Here is a 19,729-nt window from a genome sequence, read left to right as displayed (position 1 = left end):
AATAACAATATGAACTTAATAGATAAGATTCATATCCCTAGATGGCGATGGAATTAATAATATTGACGTTAAACATCTTAATAAGATCTGTGATCCAACCGCTTTATATACAAATTATTCTATGGTTCAAATGACAGATATGCTTCAAAGTCTCTATAAGAGAAGGCATTAAATCAAACATATGCAATTTCAATATAGATGGATAAAATGTGTTACCTAAATTTGTTCTGTATCTTCAGTAATTTAAATATTATTTTCATTTTTAATACTGGTATGAATAGGTAAGTGAAAAGTTGAAAACTATTTAAATATAGATTACTTAACAAAATGGATATCAGCGACACCTATTGCATTAGAAATGATCTTTAGACTTTTGTTATAATTTCCAATATAGTAACCTGTAACTGTTTTACTAAAATTCAAGAAACTACTACTAGATGGCAATACAATAGAAAATATTATTTCTTAAATTTCACATATATTTATTCAATCGATTACAATTTATAAATATATCTTTATAACTACTAAAAAAATCGCTATTTTTTGTAGATGTATTTATGAAAAGTTTGCAATTGACTGAGAAAATGACAGCGACACCTAGCGCATTAAAAACGATCTTCATTTTTCTATTAACAAATTTTGTGTGTTAATATGTTAACCTGTAATTGATTTGTTGTAATACCAAAGTTAATTGATAGATGACGCTACGGTAGAAATAATTGAGAACAAAATGTATTTGTATATGAATTAAATATTGTAGTTAATTGTTTTTGAAATAATATGTAAATTTGGAATATCAAAATTCAGTATATAATATAGAAAGAAAAGGTAATGTTAGAAGTAACTTTAAAAGAAAACAAGAAAATGATATAATTTTATCGTAATCAACACTGTATTAATGGAAAAGCTCAAGGCCATTTTAAATATTTAAATGTAGAAAGATTAAACGACAAATATCTTATTTTTTATGGGTATTTATTTTGTAATGACAATTTTATTGTTGCTCAAACAATTGTATACGACGTAAAAACGAATGTTGAATTATTATTAGTGTATGAATATATATGATTTAAAAATAAAATGAAAATTTGCAAAACAAATTATAGATACTTATAAGAATCATTTAGTTTGGCAACATTGCCAAGTTGCAGCTACCCATACCGGTTAATTATAATTTCCCGCGATCCTCACCCGTCTAAAACTGTGTAAACATCACTGTCATTGAGTTATTTTTTTTGTAGTACGTTTCTTGGAATTTATTTATATTTACATATTAGTGATGGAGAGTACATTTGACACGACAAAAGCGGTTTAATGTTAACGTTATATCTCTTACACCATTAACTACTTATACCGGGTGGGCAACTAAAAACGGCCATCGGCCTTACCTTAGAAACAAAATATACTGAGATAAACAAGAAAACGAAATACAATATACAAGTCCTAAATTTCATTCCTTTCGTAAAGGTCTATATCTCAATATACTGCATCTTTATACTTATAACTGTAATATTATCATTTATTGCGAAATTTTTAATTAACGTTCTTTGCAAAAAAAATGCCATAGCAACAAAAAAAAATTATTCGGTTTGGCGTCAATTACGAGAATTGTATTCAAAATATATGCTAATAGATGTAATTTGCTAGATGTTTGGCATCGTTGTACGTCTGAACTGGAGTCGCTTTCATAAAAAAAGTTGGTTGTTGGTTGTACGTTTTTGTTTTCAGTTGGGTATTTCAGTTCGTTGTGTGGTGTCGTGTGAGTTGGTGTGTAAACTGTACAAAACTAACGGCTGTTTATATATATATATTCCTTATATATATACAGTAAAAATATTAAATAAGTTAGTATAAAATCAACAGGTATGTTAATATTTACATATTGCTTATTAATAAGTAGTTGCTGCTAAGTTACAAAAGAAAAAACAAACAATTCCCGCCACAAAAGCTTCCCATTATATTAACCAAATGTGATTACTTATATCTCGAAAATTATTTAATTCTAACTATTTACTGATATAGAACATCGTTAGATAAAATTTCACATGTTTAATACGTATTTCCAAAAAATATGTTTAGATCTATAGCGTGTAGGCGAAATTTATAGATGATATCGGTCATACATATATAGACGTTACAGATTACCATCTGCAATAACACTAATTATAATTAAGAGAGACATTTCTCTAGTGAACAGGACCGTATTAAATTGAAATTAGTAGTAAAATCGATGTAAACATACAGTACCAATAAAAAAAATGAAACTGTTGTTTGTAATTGTTAAATATTTAAATTTTTTATTAATTCCATTATTATTCCATAATCGTCGTCTATTTGGTTCCGTTCGTTTTTTAGAATATTCAATGGCGGATTTACAGATTGGCCGCCTATAGGCTATTCATCTTGAGCCGCCTCTGCCGTCCTCTGAAATCCGATACGTTGGTTCATAATTATTTAAATTACATTCTTTATGAATAAAATTTCAACTTTACGATATGAGAACAAACGTTTTATACAAAATTAAGTTGAATTATGAAATTATTACAATACATTTTGATTAAGAGGCGAGATTAGTCCAAATACTACGCTGAACCACGTGACGGGTATGAGAGAGAGGTGAAAGCAACGCTACGTAGTTTTTTTCCGATGAAATTTTGTTGATTTTATTTGGCACACGCGAATTTTCCACGAAAAATCACGATTAAATTGTTTAAAAAATACTGAATTGATATATCTTCTTAATAAATAGGTAATATGACTTGAAATGAAACAAAATCACGTAGCATTGGATGGGTCAAGGGGGCGGAGCATGGAAACGGCTATGTTAGGCTACATAATATGACCACGTGGTTTATGGACGCTCCCTAACTATATTGTGTGAAATCTTGTTCATTTCTCTTCGTCTTCTACGTGTGAATAATTTTTTCTTAATTTTGTGAATCGAAAACAAAATCTGCCGGCCACAGCCTGCTGGTGAAATCAAGCTGAGGATGTTAAGAAAGTAGAACATTGTTTTTCGACTTTCCTGTCCATCTTTTCCAATTTTTTCAAATACCTTTGCACACCGAAACCAACACCAAACCTCCGCCATTTTGAAACTGAAGTTACGAGAACGGAAACAACGGATTTCATTAAAATACGTTTTATTTCAAAAATATGAATCACAACACGTTGTTGCGTCTTACAGGAACTAAACTACAATCATAGACACCGAATGTATAAAGAATAATATAGAAATCAGCTGGTACTTGGATGGTTTAATTTTTCAGACTAAATATAAATATGCCCTCGTAGAAATTATACAAATTATAGACACTATTATTTTGGGTTTGTAAGGACCTTTTCGACAGTCGCTTGAAAATATGAAAAGAAAATTTGTTAAAGTGTATTATCTTGAAATATAATGAATTGATAACGGGGGAGGGGGCAATTACTTTTGACCGGCAGTGTATATAAATACATTATCTTGTGATAATAAAGAAATGTGATTTCTGTTAGGAATTTTTCCTATTACGTATAAAATTTACAGTTATTATTTGTTTTAACATTTATCTTTTCCATAATAGTTTCCTTTTCGAATTAACACTAGTGACAAAGAGATTAATGATTATACCTATAAATTTTGTTTGTTATTTCCAATGTCACTAAATTCATTAGAAATTAGACGATTTCTCGTGCGGCTTCAATTTTTACTACCTATAATATCTTTTTGATATATTGATAATTCGAAAATTGTGTGCCTAGACTTGTTTTTTGATGATAACATTTCGAAATAAATTCAGGGCCGTTTAATATAGTAACACAGCCTTCAAAAAAAATCAAATGAATAAAAAAAAATAGTAAGGTTCATAATTTGATAATGAATTATTTATTATTTCGGTAATAATTTCCCCATACTACTTCCACATGACCAATTTAAATTGCAAGCATACGCCTTCAAGTCATGTGATACTTGTGTATATTTCAGTGTTGCCAAATTTTTTCGCCGACTTTCTTTAACAAAGTAACAAAAATTATTCATAATTGGAAAAACAGTACTAGGTAGGTGATGAAAATTTTTATCTTGATTAGAACATTTTTCAATAAGAATAAAAAAATTATCTAATTACTTGAAATAGGTCATTACGAGTAACGTGTCATGAGACGTCGGCCATATTGTCGTGGCAAACAAATACTTTATTTCATTTGTGTATACAGAATGGATTGTTTCGAGCGTTTTTTTCATCGAAATAAATATCTTTTGCCAAAAAAAAACAAAAATCAAACGTCGATATAACCATTATTTTTTTGTAAATAACGCAATGTTCGTCCCCCAAGACGATATGAGGGATGGTTGTGACGTCATCCAAAAATTACAGTGTTGAAATTTCGGTTTTCAAATTTGGAGCTCATTTTTATCATGTAAATACGCCGAAAAAATTAACAAAATCGAAAACTCACATCAAAATCGTTTATGTTAAGGAAGTTATTCAGCTCTGGCAACACTGGTTTAGTCATGGAATTGTGGCCATATTAAATTATTGAACACGTGTTTTCAATGGTTCATAGTTAATAAAACTACAAGTGGTGTAAAACAAATTATTTCTCATACCAATAGTTTTTATTTATTTTTAAAGAACGTACTTTGAAAAGATCACAATACCAAATTAGTACTGCTTCTAAATAACAATTTAGAATTAGCAATGGAGCATCAAAATACATGCTCTGAATATATATTTAACTTATAAAGAATTTTTCTTATTATTTAAAATTTATATATTCAGAATGAAGAGAATAATAATAAATATTTTCTCGTATAATGTCGTTAAATAATCTCCCGCCAAATAATGAGGTTATTGTTGTATAATAATTTCTTGTTAGATTGCAAATAAAAAAAATAATGATAAAAGTCATTAAGTGTCTTTGTGGATTACTTGCATCCGGATTCAGCAGAACAAAACAATTTTATCACATCGTATCATAACGGTTTTAATTGTAATAAATACGAAAAAGTAGGTCATCCATCATCTTTTAAAAATTTTCATCACTAAAACGCACTTCTTTACCATTTTTGTATAGTAAACTGCCTTATCGATAAAGCGCGTTATCGCTTTATGCCTTTTTGTGATACATTTAGTTTTTAATAAATCTTTTAAAACCTTAAGAAACCAATAAAAATAAATTTGGATGTTTTATTATTTGTATTATTCGTCTATTCACTATATTTTCGTTTCCTTCTTCATCAAAACTGAAAACAATACAAAAAATTAGCAATAGAATACAATAAATGTGGTATTGTTCTTTAAACCTAATATTTATTATTTGGAGATTATAAAAATGAACTTTTTTAACACAGGACACGTTTAATAGATGGCGCTACGTATTGTAATATGTTTCGTTTCTCAAATTAAGTTTCTTAATAAATGAAACCTAGTTTCCTAATAAAAAATTTGAATGTTTTTCTTACAGATTTAAAAAATACTGTAAAACGAGGAGTTAAAAAGCTACGAAAAGATTTTATTGAAGTAAAACGTGGAATGGCAACAGCAACTACTCGTCGAAGATGGTCAGGTAAGATTTTTTTGTTATTAAATCGTTTTTTGTTTTCTTATACTTCAATGCGTTGTAAATATACTGGAAACCGGTTTTAAGTTAATAAATTCAACAACAAATCAGCGCAAGGTTGAAATTTTAGGAGGGGATTTAATATATACAAGGCTCGTATTATTTCTATAAAAAATTTTTTATCATGGTGATTAATTTAATAAAATTTTGAAATGAACAAGAGAAAAATATAGAAAAAATCTTTTAAAGACATTCAATAATATTGAAACCACTGCTCCGTTGCCAAGTTGACTCTCATTTTTAACCGTATCTCTTAACATATTTGTTGTATGACGTTAGTTTGAAGGTATGATTATTTAAATTGATTTATGTCACAAAAAACTAGATTTAGTGCTTATTGTAAATATAAATAATGATTTTTTTACTAGTTATATCCTCAAATGTATATTTTTTTTATTTAACGAACCTTTTGCGCGGCATTAATCTCTATAGTCGGCCATATTGGATGCAATGAGTAGAGATAATAAAATACAACGTTGCCAAATGTGAATAGTTAACGAAAATTTTTAGTTCACACTTCGTAATATTTCAAACAAAACCTGTCAATCTTAATCTGAGAAAATAAATTGTATTAAATAATTGTTGCTACGGAAAACGATCGAATTAGTGACATTGGCATTAAATAAATCTTTAAACCATTTTTTAATCTCCTGATAAAAACTAAGCAATAATAAATCTGATAAATTTATCTTGCTTGCATTTTTTCTCGTAACGTCATTGAAGTTCAATGATTCCATTGATTTCTCACGTTGGTTTTTCTACTTTTTTATAAATTTCAAGGTCAAAAAAATTGCGAAGACTTTGTTAATTTTTACTATTTTTTTTACAAAGAATCGACTACGTAGATCAATTATACTGCGTTTTAATTTCTATTTTCATATTAAATAAATTACTGATAAACATTTGAAATTATATTATCTGATAAACAAAAAATCTGACAACCATGTGGGTAAATAGGAAACTAAGAACGTCCGCCATATTTAGAAACTTTTATGACCTTCTACCTATAGACTAATCATCATATAGATTAATCCATGAAGTTATTTTTTATGATAGTGTAGTTCTACCAGGAACAGTTCCGTACTGTATTTATACATCAATCTAACCGCATTTTTTTTTTGCAAGTATAGTTTAACAAAAATTTCTTTTCACCTCAGACTTTATAACATGTCGTCAAGTGTTGAACATAATGGTAATTCTCGGATTCATGTTCAACTACATGTTACGAGTAAATCTAACGATTGCCGTAGTAGATATGATGATACCGACAAACGCGACAGAAGAAACGAGAGTGAAGTTAATGGAACAGAACAAATTCAATTGGACCACTTCGCAGGTAGTCGATTTAATTTATTTTTAAAGAGGTCGTGACCTGTAGTTTCGCGCCAATATTGTAGTTGGCAATAAAAAAGGGAAATTATAAAATGTGAGTTTATAGTGAATTTAATACAAAATGGCCGAAAGTTTTTGTTTAATTTTCAGAAAAACGAAGTATTGGGAAGTTTCTTTTGGGGTTATATATTAACGGAAATACCAGGAGGCCGAATGGCTGAAATAGTGGGTGCTAGAAAAGTTTTCGGAGGTGGAATGTTATTAGCTAGTTTATTAACGATTCTTACACCAGTGGCGTCCACTAATTTCTACGTACTAGTCGTTCTAAGAGCGTTAGTAGGACTCGCTTTGGGAGCTACTTGGCCTTCCATGCCTCCAATGGCAGCTAAATGGATACCTCCAATGGAGAGATCGAAATTTATGGCTAATATGATGGCTAGTGCATTGGGAGCGGCTCTAACATTACCGGTAACTTTTTATTTTTACACCAAATCCCTTATTAGGAATATTAATTCATTTTTATTTCCAAAATTAGGCATTAGTAGTGACATCTATATTTAATATATTGATATAATTTACAGGTAATCATAAAAAAAAGATAAAACACTTTTAATTATTCCTACAAATCCCCCAGTCCGCCCCTGTTTCTTTTTATAGATCGTTTTATATCCTCTTCGATCTAGATGTCGCTACTAATATAGGTAAACGATTCCCTACTGTGAATATTTTACTTCTAGATATCGGATTTAACAAAGAAGACGAATTTCTATACCGGATGTTAAAAAAAAATCTCATGAACAATTTTTTGTGCAGGTTTGTGGTTTTTTAATCAGTCTATCTGGTTGGGAGTGTGTTTTTTACGTAACTGGTGCCGTAGGTATAGTTTGGTCTATACTTTGGTTCACATTAATATACGATTCCCCCTCGCAACATCCGAGAATAACCGAAGTAGAAAAATACGAAATCGAAACTAAAATAGCTCAAATGGAAGGAGGCGGTACCAAAAATGCCAAACCGGAAAAACTACCTTTGAAAGAAATATTGACTTGCGCGCCCGTTTGGGCGATTATCGTGACCCATGGGTGTTCCGTATTCTGTTATTTCACTGTTGTAAATCAATTGCCCACGTATATGAAGGACGTCCTACAATTTAATATTAAAAATAATGGATTACTATCGAGCTTACCTTATTTTGGTATGTAAAAAAGTACGTATTATACCGTGGTTGTCTACAAAGTAACTGGTAGTTTCAGTAGGGCGTGGCTACGGCCGCCATCTTGGCGTTAAATGTGAAATGGAAAGTTTTGATTAGAATTTTATTAGCAATGTTGCCAGAATTGAAGGATTTCTTGTTAAATCGAAACTTGAAAATCTATGAGATTGAAGATTTTTATCTAAAACTCAGGCTTTTTTTGGGGAAAAAATTATTTCTAGCAAATATTTCAATAATTTTTCCATCAAAGTAATAAGATTTGAATCATTTTGAACTACTGACACGATAAAAAGTTTTTGATTGTCTGTATCTGACCGTTTCAGAATTTGACAATCACGCTAATTTGGCGTTTTCGATGTCGCCTAATCGATTTATCGTAAATTTTCTAGTTAGTTTTTGAAACTGGATTATAAATTGAGGGAAAGTTTTGAGGGGGAGGCGGTGAAATCAACCGAATGTACTAATTATCGACATTAGGGACATCGATATATGCTTTCTGCGACTTCGAAAACGCTGAAATAACGTGGTTTTGTGATTATTAACAGGGCAAATATGGAATTTTTTCCTTTTGCTGTTTTGAGGTACTTGAGTTAAAAAAAAACATCGCTAACTACTCTGACAACACTGTTTTCAACATTCCAAGCGATGCCCGTTATTTTGTTTTTTTTTTTTATCAAAAAAATGTCTTACTTTTTAGACAACCCTCGTATTTGTTAAATTTTTGAATAGAATAATCAAATAATTTACGTTTTATCAATTCTAAAAATAAAAAAATAACTAATAAATAATGCTTTTGCTCTCATTTTTAATAAAAATATTTCTAGTATTACAGATGGAAATAAAAGATATCTGGCAACTACGCGAACTCTTATTAAAGATCGAGTTAATTAATTGGTACAAAATGCGGCAACGTTGTACTGTCAAATGATTGAAATTAAGATTAGCAACGATAATTCATTCATTTGTTTATTACGAATAATATTTCAGAAAAATTCATATAAATAATTTATTTTCAATTTTGATTATAATTTCTGTAAAATTTTCAAATTCATATACAATTTAAACGTTTGTAGTTATCTTTAAAATAACTTGATATATGTTGACGTCATCAAAGGTTAATTATTTCCATAGTAATATACAAAGCGCTGTTGCCACGCTATTTATAAATACTAAGAAATAAAAAATTTTTTCATAACAAATAATTGAATAATAAACTGATATATTTTGACGTCAATAAAAGTCAATTATATTCATGGTAATATACTAAGCGCTGTTGCCATTCTATTTATAAATACTGAGAAATAAATAACATTTTTTATATAAGAAATAATTGAATAATTCATTTTCTAATGACTGTTTTGCCGTTGTTGCAACGCTTCTAAATTTACAGGTAAATATTTGATGGCGGTGTTGGCTAGTTACGCGGCGGATAAACTTAGAAAATCCGGCAGAATGTCGACAACTGTAACTAGAAAAGTTTTCACTACGTTCGCTTGCTCCCTTCCCGCTATTATGATGGGAATCCAAGCTTTATGGGGGAAAACGTCCGCTATTTCGGTAACCGTGTTCACGTGCGCCCTATTTTTCAACGGGGCGGTTACGGCGGGGTATCTCTCGAACGTACTTGATATCGCGCCGAATTTTTCCGGTACCATATTCGGTATGGCCAATACTCTATCTTCCATAGCCGGATGGGTGTCTACGAAAGTAGTGGCGGTTATAACAGAAACGGAAAGTACCTTCCGTACTTGGAGGTACATATTTTGGATATTGGCCGGTGCTTATGCGTTTGCGACGGTGTTTTACCTCGTTTTCGGTACCGGAAAGTTGCAAAAATTCAATTCTGTAGACACAACTGTCCAAGGAAAGGAATTACAGCCGCTGAAAACGAAATACGAAAACGGAAAAGAAGCCGATATCGCATAAAATACTTCGACTCGTTTTACAAGATGACGTGAAAATGATCTAAAACGACATTTTTTCAAATTATTTTTACAAACATATCCAATTGGAAAATAAATAAATCTGAAGAAGTACATTAGAACTACCTCGATATCAAATTTCGAAGATTGTATTTCTCAATTTTTTTATAATAAAGTTGTTGGGCATTTTTTTTTTATTTTATTTCTCTTTTACACCTTCCTATTCTAAATATTGAAAAAATCTAGTTTTCACGTTAAAAAAACTCAATCTGGCAACGTTGTTCCAATGAGACCAAGTGTTCTTACTATGACGCATAACTGTGACGTAAAAAATGAACACAGGTCATCATCTGTGTTCCGAACAAAACAATTTCAGTCATTAGATTCAACTTAATCTATTTCATAAAATAATTAGTTCAAGGTAAGTAAATGATAAAAAATAATTTCTTATACATTTTAATTAGAATCTTAAGTTGCTGGTTACATCGATTTGTGTAGTTTCCATTCATAATGTCTTAATCGATTTGTAAAGATGTGGTAAATATAAATCGATTCGATTTAAACATGTTCATCGAAATAAAATGAAATCGTAAACTCATTTATATTACGGGGTGGTTAGAACCTAGTTCATAATTTATTTTTCACTATTTAATTTATAATGTATCATGAAAATTACGTCTGAAATTTCAATATACGTTAAAATCATTTTTTAACAGTTGGTATAATTGATTAGCACTTTGACTTATCTTTAACCTAATCCAGTGTTGCCGGAATAGAAAAATTTCTTCAATATAAATGATTTTAAACGAAAGTATCTACCGGATTGAAAGCTTTTATTCAAAGAATTTAAAAGCAAAACTGTTTAGTTGGTGAATATTTGGATAATTTTATCAAAAAACTTGATTTTTATTACAATTAAGTAATTATGAGGATGAAATAAAGTTAGAAAAACGAAATTCTGGTTACATCAAATATATAAAAATATTAGGTTAGTTTTTTTATTACTCAATTTTGTTCTTATAACGTCTATGTTCTTTTCTCTTGTCACTTTATAAGGAATATGTAGATTCTTTTAAGGAAGTTTGTCAAAAAAATGTGGCACCAATGTATAAATAGTCTATAATTATTAATGGCAACTTTTCCAAGGTAAATTTGGAATAAAAAGTAATGAGAGTTGTGTAAAAGACTCGTTTATTATATATTTTTAGAGAATTATAATTGAAAATGTATTTCACAATTTTATTATTCATACTAAATATACCAGGCGGTTTTGATTTATTTTTTACGAAATTACGTTTATTATTTAATATTTATCTAAATTCCTTCAATTCTCTTTCTTCTTTTTTATACACTGTTTACATATCTAATCATAATTCTTCATCACTGCATAATCTTAAATACAAAAGTTAAATTACGTGCATAAGAAGAATAACTTGACAAATTTTCAACGATATAGGTTATTATTAGAATATTTCAAAATTCTATGGTAATAAATGTGACTGGGTAGATAGTCTACGAACTGAGCCTGTTACAACTGAGAAGAAACAGAAGAAGATAGTTTTTCGGTACACAAAACAAGGAAGTAAATAAAACGCAATGTTATTCGAACAATTTATTTTTACATATTTACACTAATAAAAATAAATTAAACGTTTCGTATATAAATTTAATAAAACAAAAAATGGAATTTTTAATCAATACGAAATAAATGCATTTCCCTCAAAACTTAACATAAATTCACTTTATAAACACGACAAAAAAAACTAGTTACGTAAAATTACATTCTACGCTATGTGTATTAAGGCTCGTTCAAACGGTGACATTTATGTCGTGGCATCAAATGCTGTGACAGCGTTTGACATTCGACGTTATGACACCAGGTGTTCACACGTACCAAGACTTGTGTTGCGACAATTTGAAGTTGAGGCAAAAATTAAAAAGGCGAGTGTGGGTAAGAAAGTGGATTAGACGTAGGAACACATTAGGTGCATCAGGAACGCTGCTGAGGGACTTGGAGATAATAGGAGACGAATCCTTGTCCGTGTCACGACATAAAATGTCATTGTCTGAACGAGCCTTTAATTCAACAACATATGGAATAAGGTTTTTAATGGGAAAAATTATTTGAAATTTTCTAACTAAACGAAAATAAATACTGTGTCTGTATTGGTCACATAGAATTACTATTAAAAATAGAGGGAACTTGTTCAAGTGACCACGAATCGCTGATAGAGAGAGAGGTAAAACACGGGACACCATTCTATGCTGATTAGATCACGATGACGTCCAAGGTTCGAGTTATAAGATGGACAAAGAAAGAATATAACAAGTTTTAGTAGAAAGTGAAAAACCAATATTGTTTCTCTCTTTACCGATAGTGCATTTCCACTTAAATTCCCTTCTCTCTATGTTTAATATTAATTCTATGATTGATTAGTGGGGACGCGATTTTGTATTAGTATGAAAAGTGTAAAGTAGCGACTAGGTTCGGATATGCGGGTTAAGTTTATTTAATGGGAAAAATTTTTTAGATGTTTAGAGGAATAACCATTGTTTATTTACTTTGCAAAAAGTGGTTCTACCGCTGATAAGTTATAGAGAGACATGCAAAAAGTACATATCGTTCGACAACTAGTAAATTTTTTTACTCTATGTAAAAAGTGTAAGCCGTTCGACAGCTGACAACTCAGATTTATTGTTTGTTATCTATGGAAAAACCGTTCGACAGTTGACAACTGACAAAATCATTTAAATTTCATAATAGTTTTGTCAAGGTTGGATGTAATTTGTAAATTTTTCCAAATTTAGAATATTTACAGTGTAATTGTATTGTTCTTTTTAGAGAAAATTAGACCCCGAATTTATTATTGGTATGCATGTATATAATTATTAAAAATTTAAATTCTAAAAATCGAATTATTGCCGTGTTTATATTTCATAACCTAACAAAACAAATGTAAAACTAAAATAAATTAAATAATCATAAAAAGTGGTTTAAAAACCATAACATGAACTTTTTTATCATATTGAAAAACTGTATAAGAAATAAAGTCAAAAATGCACCAAAAAATTTATTGTAGAAGTTTTTTATTTAAATTTCCCACCATTTTCGTTTATATTTATGACTTAAGTTAACAAAAATAAATCCCAACCACCCCAACTGTGAATAAGTAAAGAAATTGTAACAAACAACCAAAAAGTCTTCATCCTTTACAAATCCTGGTTTTTAATTGAAGTATTGAAAGTATCGCTTCAATGAAACTTCATGGCGATAAAAAAATCACCTTGTACAGTCTTTTTTTACACAATATTAGGTCGATAAAACCCAGATTTATTAAGTGAACGTTACAGATACATTATATGCTAAAACATCGATTTTTTTCCAACTATCAGCCAAACAATTCAAATATCTTCATTAATAAAAAAATATTCTTAGATTTGAGAATTGAGATTTGACTTATTATATAAATAAGAAATAAAAATGGAAATAATGTCAAGTAAGAACAGGATTTTTATAAGGAAGTATCTTTATATAGGAAGGATAATGGATTTAGAAGACCATAAGGACACTTTATTCAACAGAATGCTGACTTAAAACAAACTAGAAGATCCCAAAGCTCAGATAATTCCTCTATTCACTGCCAGTTTTCCAATGTTTATTAAACTCAGCAGATAAATGAGAATGACTGATAATAATCGATGATTTGATTCGTTTTTTATCTAATATTTTATTAGTAATCCATCAGAACTCCTTTTAAAGGACATTATTGATACAAATTTTACTAATAACCTTAACAATGTCTGCCACTTCAACTATCTGTCATTTATTTTGATAAAAAACATATGACTGTGTCTCCAACTGAGTTTTATTCACAATTTTCTCCAAACAATGCACTGCACAGTTTTCTGAACCAAATATGGTCATCAAAAAATATTTACCCCATCAGATGCACAACAATTAGGAGGTTCAAATAAGTGTGGGGGATATTCGAAGTTTTGGATTTGACATATGGGGAAGTATATTTAGAAGGAAGGAAAATTGGTTTAGAAGACCTCCACAACATTCTATAATGATTTATGACTGTTTGAATGTGGCTCCAAATGAGTTTTTCACAAATTTTCCCAAAAAAAACGCACTGTTTTGTTTTTTGAACAAAGCACGATCAATAGACTAACAAAATTCCCAACAATTAGAGGTATTAGCAACAATAAAACTAAAAATTGAGAAAAGATTCCAATTATTATGTATAAAACAATATTTTTGGATCAGCATTTGACAAACAAAGATCAGAGTGAAAGCAGAATTTTCATAAGGGGGACTTTTTAGGCGTCATATAGGAAGGATAATGGATTTAGAGGAGAACCGCTACACTTTACCAAAAAGTGATTTTTTGGAATAAAACGTTGAATTAACACGGCTAGAATTCGCCCAGGGTCCATTATTTCGTAAACAAAATCAAAAATGAAGATTATAAATGATTTATTCAAATAAATTGTCTAACAGCAAAAATCAGCTCATTTTCTATTTTGTTTTTACATTTTGGTTTTTATTATGCAGTATTATCAACAATATAACAAAAAATGACATAATCGAACTTATTTCTCGTCTATGAAGCTATATTCTTGGATATAAGAACGGCATTTGACAACATTTGTCAATTTTGAATGAAAATAAGAAATTAAAGATGGAAATAATGTCGAATAAAATCAGGATTTTCATAAAGAAGTATCTTTAGACGCCCTAAATGAAGGATAATTGATTTAGGAGAGCACCACAACATTTTACGATGATTTATATCGATTATATTTAAACAAAAGGTGACTTTTTGGAATAAAACGTTGACTTAACACGGCAAGAAGTCTCCGAGGGTAAATTATTTTATTAACAATACCAAAAATGAAGTTCATAAATAATTTAAATCAATAAAGTATTCAAAAATAACAATAAATCCAAATAAAAGCAAAAAATCTGTATTTTTTAATCAATTTTGATGTTTTTTTTAGTAAACTCATCGTGTACATCAATAAGTACAACCATAATATTTTCTCCGAATAAATGATTACGTTTAATAAAAATTCAATACAATTTTGAACTTAATACAATTTTAAAAGTAGACGTAGTTTTTTTATTGCAAAAAATTCTTCCCGAATTCAATATTTTTCTACTTACGGTTCGATTTAAAGAAAAAATTCACGCGTCTAGATCGTTAACGAATAAAACTTCCTTATTTTTCAATCCGGCTTGTTCCAATGTTTGGATCTGTTCGTGGTGCTCCCTCCGACATTTCAATATCCTCTTCGGGAAATTCGTTGTTATTTCAAACGAATCCGGAGCGTTCGGATGACAAAATAAAAAATAAAAAACCGCCTGTAACAAATACAAATAAGCGCAAAATACATTAAACATTTTTTTTTTTCACCTCTAAGGAATGAGTTTTGAGAAATCTTCTTTCCAATCTGCTACCACACGGTAATTTGAACACTACATGTACGGCGTCGGGGTGCGTGGCGTCCGGTTCATGAGGAATCCTTTGTAAAGAGTTGATTTTTTCCTGTTCCAAGGTTTCCTTACGTTCCAATTCGGCCAATCTTTCCTAAAATAAATCACATAATTATCTCTACACATTTCTAATGATGAAAAAAAGATAATTTACCTCTTCTAACCTACGTTGTTCTTCTTCTTTTGCTTTTCTCTCTTCTTCTTTTTTTCTTTCTTTTTCTTGATCGGCTCGTAAGCTTTCCATGAAGGCCTCGTCTTGCTGTGACCTTAATGACCTACAATTATGTTTGTTTTGAGCGATACTGTATATTTAAATTGAATTTTAATTGTTAAATGGTTAGATAACATACCGGTTGATGCTTGCTTCAAACCTATCAGCTCTTGCAGACACCAAATTTATTTCGTATTCATTTACAATGGTAATCAGTCTCTGTTTTAGCAATTGTGGATTTGAATATCCTTCTAACCTACCTAAAATTAATATTTTCGGAGTTTGGAAAGCAGATAATGTAAATATTTAATATTTCCTTTGTTTAAAATTTAAGAAAATCATAAATTTATTCATTGAAACTGCTTTTAAATACTTTGCGCTGCCAAAAATCAAATATCAAGGACATTATTGTTTTTGAACACAAAAGACCTACCTTTAGAAAAATTACAAATTTTATCAATTGGGCACTAAAAATAACGCCAAAATTCCTTATCAATTCCTTATACGTTTCTCTGACAAAAATCAAGGAAATTGTTGTTAATAAACATAAAGGACCTACTTTTAGGTTAAAGGACACATTTTATCAATTCGGCACTAAAAGTAACATGACAATTCGTAAATTCATAAACAAAATTCACAATTTGGCAATAGATGTCATTTTCTTTGTCTAAAATAAGTAAATTATTGTTTGTGAACATAAATGGCCTAATTTTAGTCAAAAGAATACATTTTATCAATTAGGCATTGAGAAAAAATCAAGATTTGTAATTTTTTGGATTAAAATCCAAACTTTTCCTATAAAAATCATTTTCAAGTACTTTTTGAAACAAAAAATGAAGCAAATCAATGATAATAAACACAAATGACCTACTTCTAGGAAAACAAACTAAAACATTATAATTAAATATTAAATGCCCCTATTTCTAATATGCAGTGCAAATAAACCCTTAACCCCTAAATAAAACACAATATTATTAATTTCTAGTAAAAATACTGAAATTTATATTAAAAACCAAACAATCCTTACCTACTATAGTCATTCTATTTTCTTTTAACACTAAAACTGCCAAAAAGGGATAATGGCTAGCTCTGACTGCACTAGAGGTTTTCTGCCCTTCACCTGACTGTGCCGAACAACCCCAAAACAAAAATGTTTGATTGATGTACTGAATTAGTTCATGATCAGATAAAGTTCCATTACAAAATGAATCAGTATCTGTTGCTTTGGAATCGTGTAGATACACTAATAAAAATCTTAATTCCCTTTTTGCGTCGTTAAGAACTTGCGAAAATGTGCCTTGGTAGAATACTGGGTGGGTTTGTGAATATTTTTCTTCATATAATTTAATAAAATCCATCACATCTTGAACAGGATTCGTTCTCGGCCTAAATTCTATACCTATTAATAAAATTATATCACCCAGAAATTCCATTTAAGTGTAATTTGGCACTTAAAAATTTTTATTGAAACATACATACCCAGTAGTCTTCGACCTAATTGTAAGAAAGTAATGAGGGTGCTGTAACACATATTCCACATAAAATTAAAAACAGTTTTGAAGATCCCTCTAAAACCGCTGCCGGAGCCATCGGTAGGTGGTGTATAATAGAAATGTTGACCCAAATGATCGCTAACTACCGCCGGCGGTCTAGATTCCAATGCATAAACAGTAGGTCTTCCTTCCCTGATATTTAGTTGTTCCTGAACGGCTACTTCCAAATTCCATTGATGTCTTTGCAATACATCCCTGCATATCGTTATATCTTCGATACCTGTGAGGTCTTGAAACTGTAGTACTTTTTCCATTTGGTCTGTAGTTAAGCCGAGACTACCGTTATTATCCATTGAATAGTTCATTTTATATTTTCTTTTTGAAGCGAATAAAAAAATACATGAATCACATGCAAATATTACTTTATTACACTTAATATTTTTTTTGGCCAAACAATAAATGTCACATCATACCACCTTCCAACCGTAAAATGTCAGCTGTCAAAAATATTTGTCAACATAACTATATAAAAACAACAGAAAAAAAGGAAAATATATTTTTAAACTTTAATTTTATATTTATTACGATTTTGAGGATATCAATTCATGATAATATTTAAGTAAATCCTAGGGAATGCATTGTAATGGTTACAAAATAAATGATTAAAAAAGAAGAATTCTCTCTTACATTTATTAAGGTTAAAGTGCTGTCAGTACGAAGGGGCCATTTTTTGTTCTCAGTGGTAGTTCATTAATCAGCGTTTAACGAATAAAAAAGAAGAACGAACTAAATATTTATTACAAACAGTATATTTTTATAAAAATGAAATCGCAAATCGAATATAAACTAAAATCGGCACCAGAAGACGCAATTTCCTCAGTTAAATTTGGTCCAAACACCAATCAATTTTTATTAGCCAGTTCCTGGGATGGAAATGTAAGACTATACGATGTACTAGCTAATAATTTGAGACACAAGTATTCCCATGATGCTGCAGTACTAGACTGTTGTTTTACCGACGCCGTACATGCTTACAGTGGAGGCTTAGACGCAACATTAAAATCATTCGATTTTAATGCCACAAAAGAGAGCACAGTGGGAACTCACGCCGGACCAATAAAATGTGTAGACTATTGTAGTGAAGTGAACGCGATCTTAAGTGGAAGCTGGGATCATCATGTCAAAATATGGGACCCTCGAACACCAATGTGTAACGGTACTTACAATCAAGGTGAAAGAGTTTACACTATGAGCGTTTGTGGGGACAAGTTTATAGTTGGGACAGCCTTGAGAAAAATCTTGGTGTGGGACATTAGAAATATGGCTTACACTATGCAAAAACGCGAATCGAACTTAAAATATCAAACTAGAGCTATAAAATGTTTCCCAAATAAACAAGGTTATGTCCTGAGCAGCATAGAAGGTAGAGTAGCTGTGGATTATTTAGACACACACCCGGATGTACAGAAGAAAAAATACGCGTTCAAATGTCACAGGATCAAAGAAGACGGTATGGAAAAAATTTATCCTGTAAATGCAATCAGTTTCCATCCGGCTTATAATACCTTCGCCACCGGTGGATCTGACGGTTATGTCAATATTTGGGATGGTTTTAATAAGAAACGGTTATGTCAGTTCCATCAGTACCATACCTCGATTACCTCGCTGAGTTTCAGCCATAATGGCGCGGTACTAGCGATTGCGTGTTCGTATTTTCTAGGAGAAGAAAATTTACCTGATCCTATGCCTGAGGATGTTATTTATATTAGAACAGTGACTGATCAAGAAACAAAACCCAAATATGTTTCACAAGGTTGATATTTTATTTATTAAGTCGGTAAATAGTGAATATATTTGTAATTTTTGTAAAAACCATTCTTTTGGTGTCTGTATTTTGAAATAAAATGAAAAATTCGAATATTGTATTCATTTATTTTCTCAAAGTGAAAGAAAAACTACTTTTTCCATATGTATGGAAGTATGGTAACAGTTATCATTATCTACAAAGAAAGTTGGCACTGCAGCTAAGGATTTGATGTCCAGTCTTGGACATAAAATGTCACCATCATCGCAAATTCGCTTGTTGGGTGTTGAGGCTGGAAGAAATAAATCCTGTCATAGTCACGTAACCAATTTAGTCAAGGTAGCTTTACAAGAACTTGGAGCCCTCTTCAAGACCAAAAAGCTGTATACCCCGCAACAGCTCCTAACCCTCGACCAGGCCCTGATTCGAGTTTCTTTGGTCGCACATTTGGAGCTTGGCCCCTTGAGGACGCTCGTCTCAATACAGAAGAGAGCAATTCGATTTATAATTGACCGAGCTTAGAGCATAGTAAGAAGGTCGCCAATTCCACTATTCTATTAATACTACCATGTCAGATGTTCTTCTGAGCTGTCTAACATAATACCACCTAGAGCAGTATTTGCAAGACCTACTCGACAGATAGACGTGGT

General features: G+C 30.5%; 3 protein-coding genes across 4 annotated transcripts; 2 read left to right on the top strand and 1 right to left on the bottom strand.

The window, feature by feature from the left end:
• Positions 1-1,635: 1,635 nt before the first annotated feature.
• Positions 1,636-10,259, top strand: LOC130893659 (sialin). Of its 2 annotated transcripts, XM_057799925.1 has the most exons (6): positions 1,636-1,863; positions 5,449-5,550; positions 6,762-6,940; positions 7,087-7,404; positions 7,750-8,131; positions 9,540-10,259. In XM_057799925.1, the coding sequence occupies exons 2-6, from the start codon at positions 5,517-5,519 to the stop codon at positions 10,073-10,075; spliced, it is 1,449 nt and encodes a 482-aa protein (XP_057655908.1). In that variant the 5' UTR covers positions 1,636-1,863; positions 5,449-5,516; the 3' UTR covers positions 10,076-10,259. The 2 variants fall into 2 exon arrangements, with proteins under 2 accessions (XP_057655908.1, XP_057655910.1); XM_057799927.1 differs by lacking the exons at positions 1,636-1,863; positions 5,449-5,550 and having other exon boundaries at positions 6,775-7,030.
• Positions 10,260-11,670: 1,411 nt separating this feature from the next.
• LOC130893660 (FAS-associated factor 2) lies at positions 11,671-17,776 on the bottom strand. Its single transcript, XM_057799928.1, has 6 exons — positions 17,262-17,776; positions 16,810-17,181; positions 15,922-16,042; positions 15,726-15,846; positions 15,492-15,665; positions 11,671-15,439 (listed from the first exon to the last, which is right to left on the bottom strand). Exons 1-6 carry the CDS (start codon positions 17,638-17,640, stop codon positions 15,263-15,265), a joined length of 1,344 nt encoding a protein of 447 aa, XP_057655911.1. The 5' UTR covers positions 17,641-17,776; the 3' UTR covers positions 11,671-15,262.
• Positions 17,777-18,025: 249 nt separating this feature from the next.
• Positions 18,026-19,193, top strand: LOC130893814 (mitotic checkpoint protein BUB3). Its single transcript, XM_057800210.1, has one exon. It carries the CDS (start codon positions 18,098-18,100, stop codon positions 19,091-19,093), a length of 996 nt encoding a protein of 331 aa, XP_057656193.1. The 5' UTR covers positions 18,026-18,097; the 3' UTR covers positions 19,094-19,193.
• Positions 19,194-19,729: the final 536 nt, after the last annotated feature.

This window comes from Diorhabda carinulata, chromosome 5, assembly GCF_026250575.1.
Source record: "Diorhabda carinulata isolate Delta chromosome 5, icDioCari1.1, whole genome shotgun sequence".
Classification (NCBI taxonomy): Eukaryota; Metazoa; Arthropoda; class Insecta; order Coleoptera; family Chrysomelidae; genus Diorhabda; species Diorhabda carinulata.
Note: the sequence above shows the minus strand (reverse complement) of the source record. Positions and strands in the feature narration are given on the sequence as shown.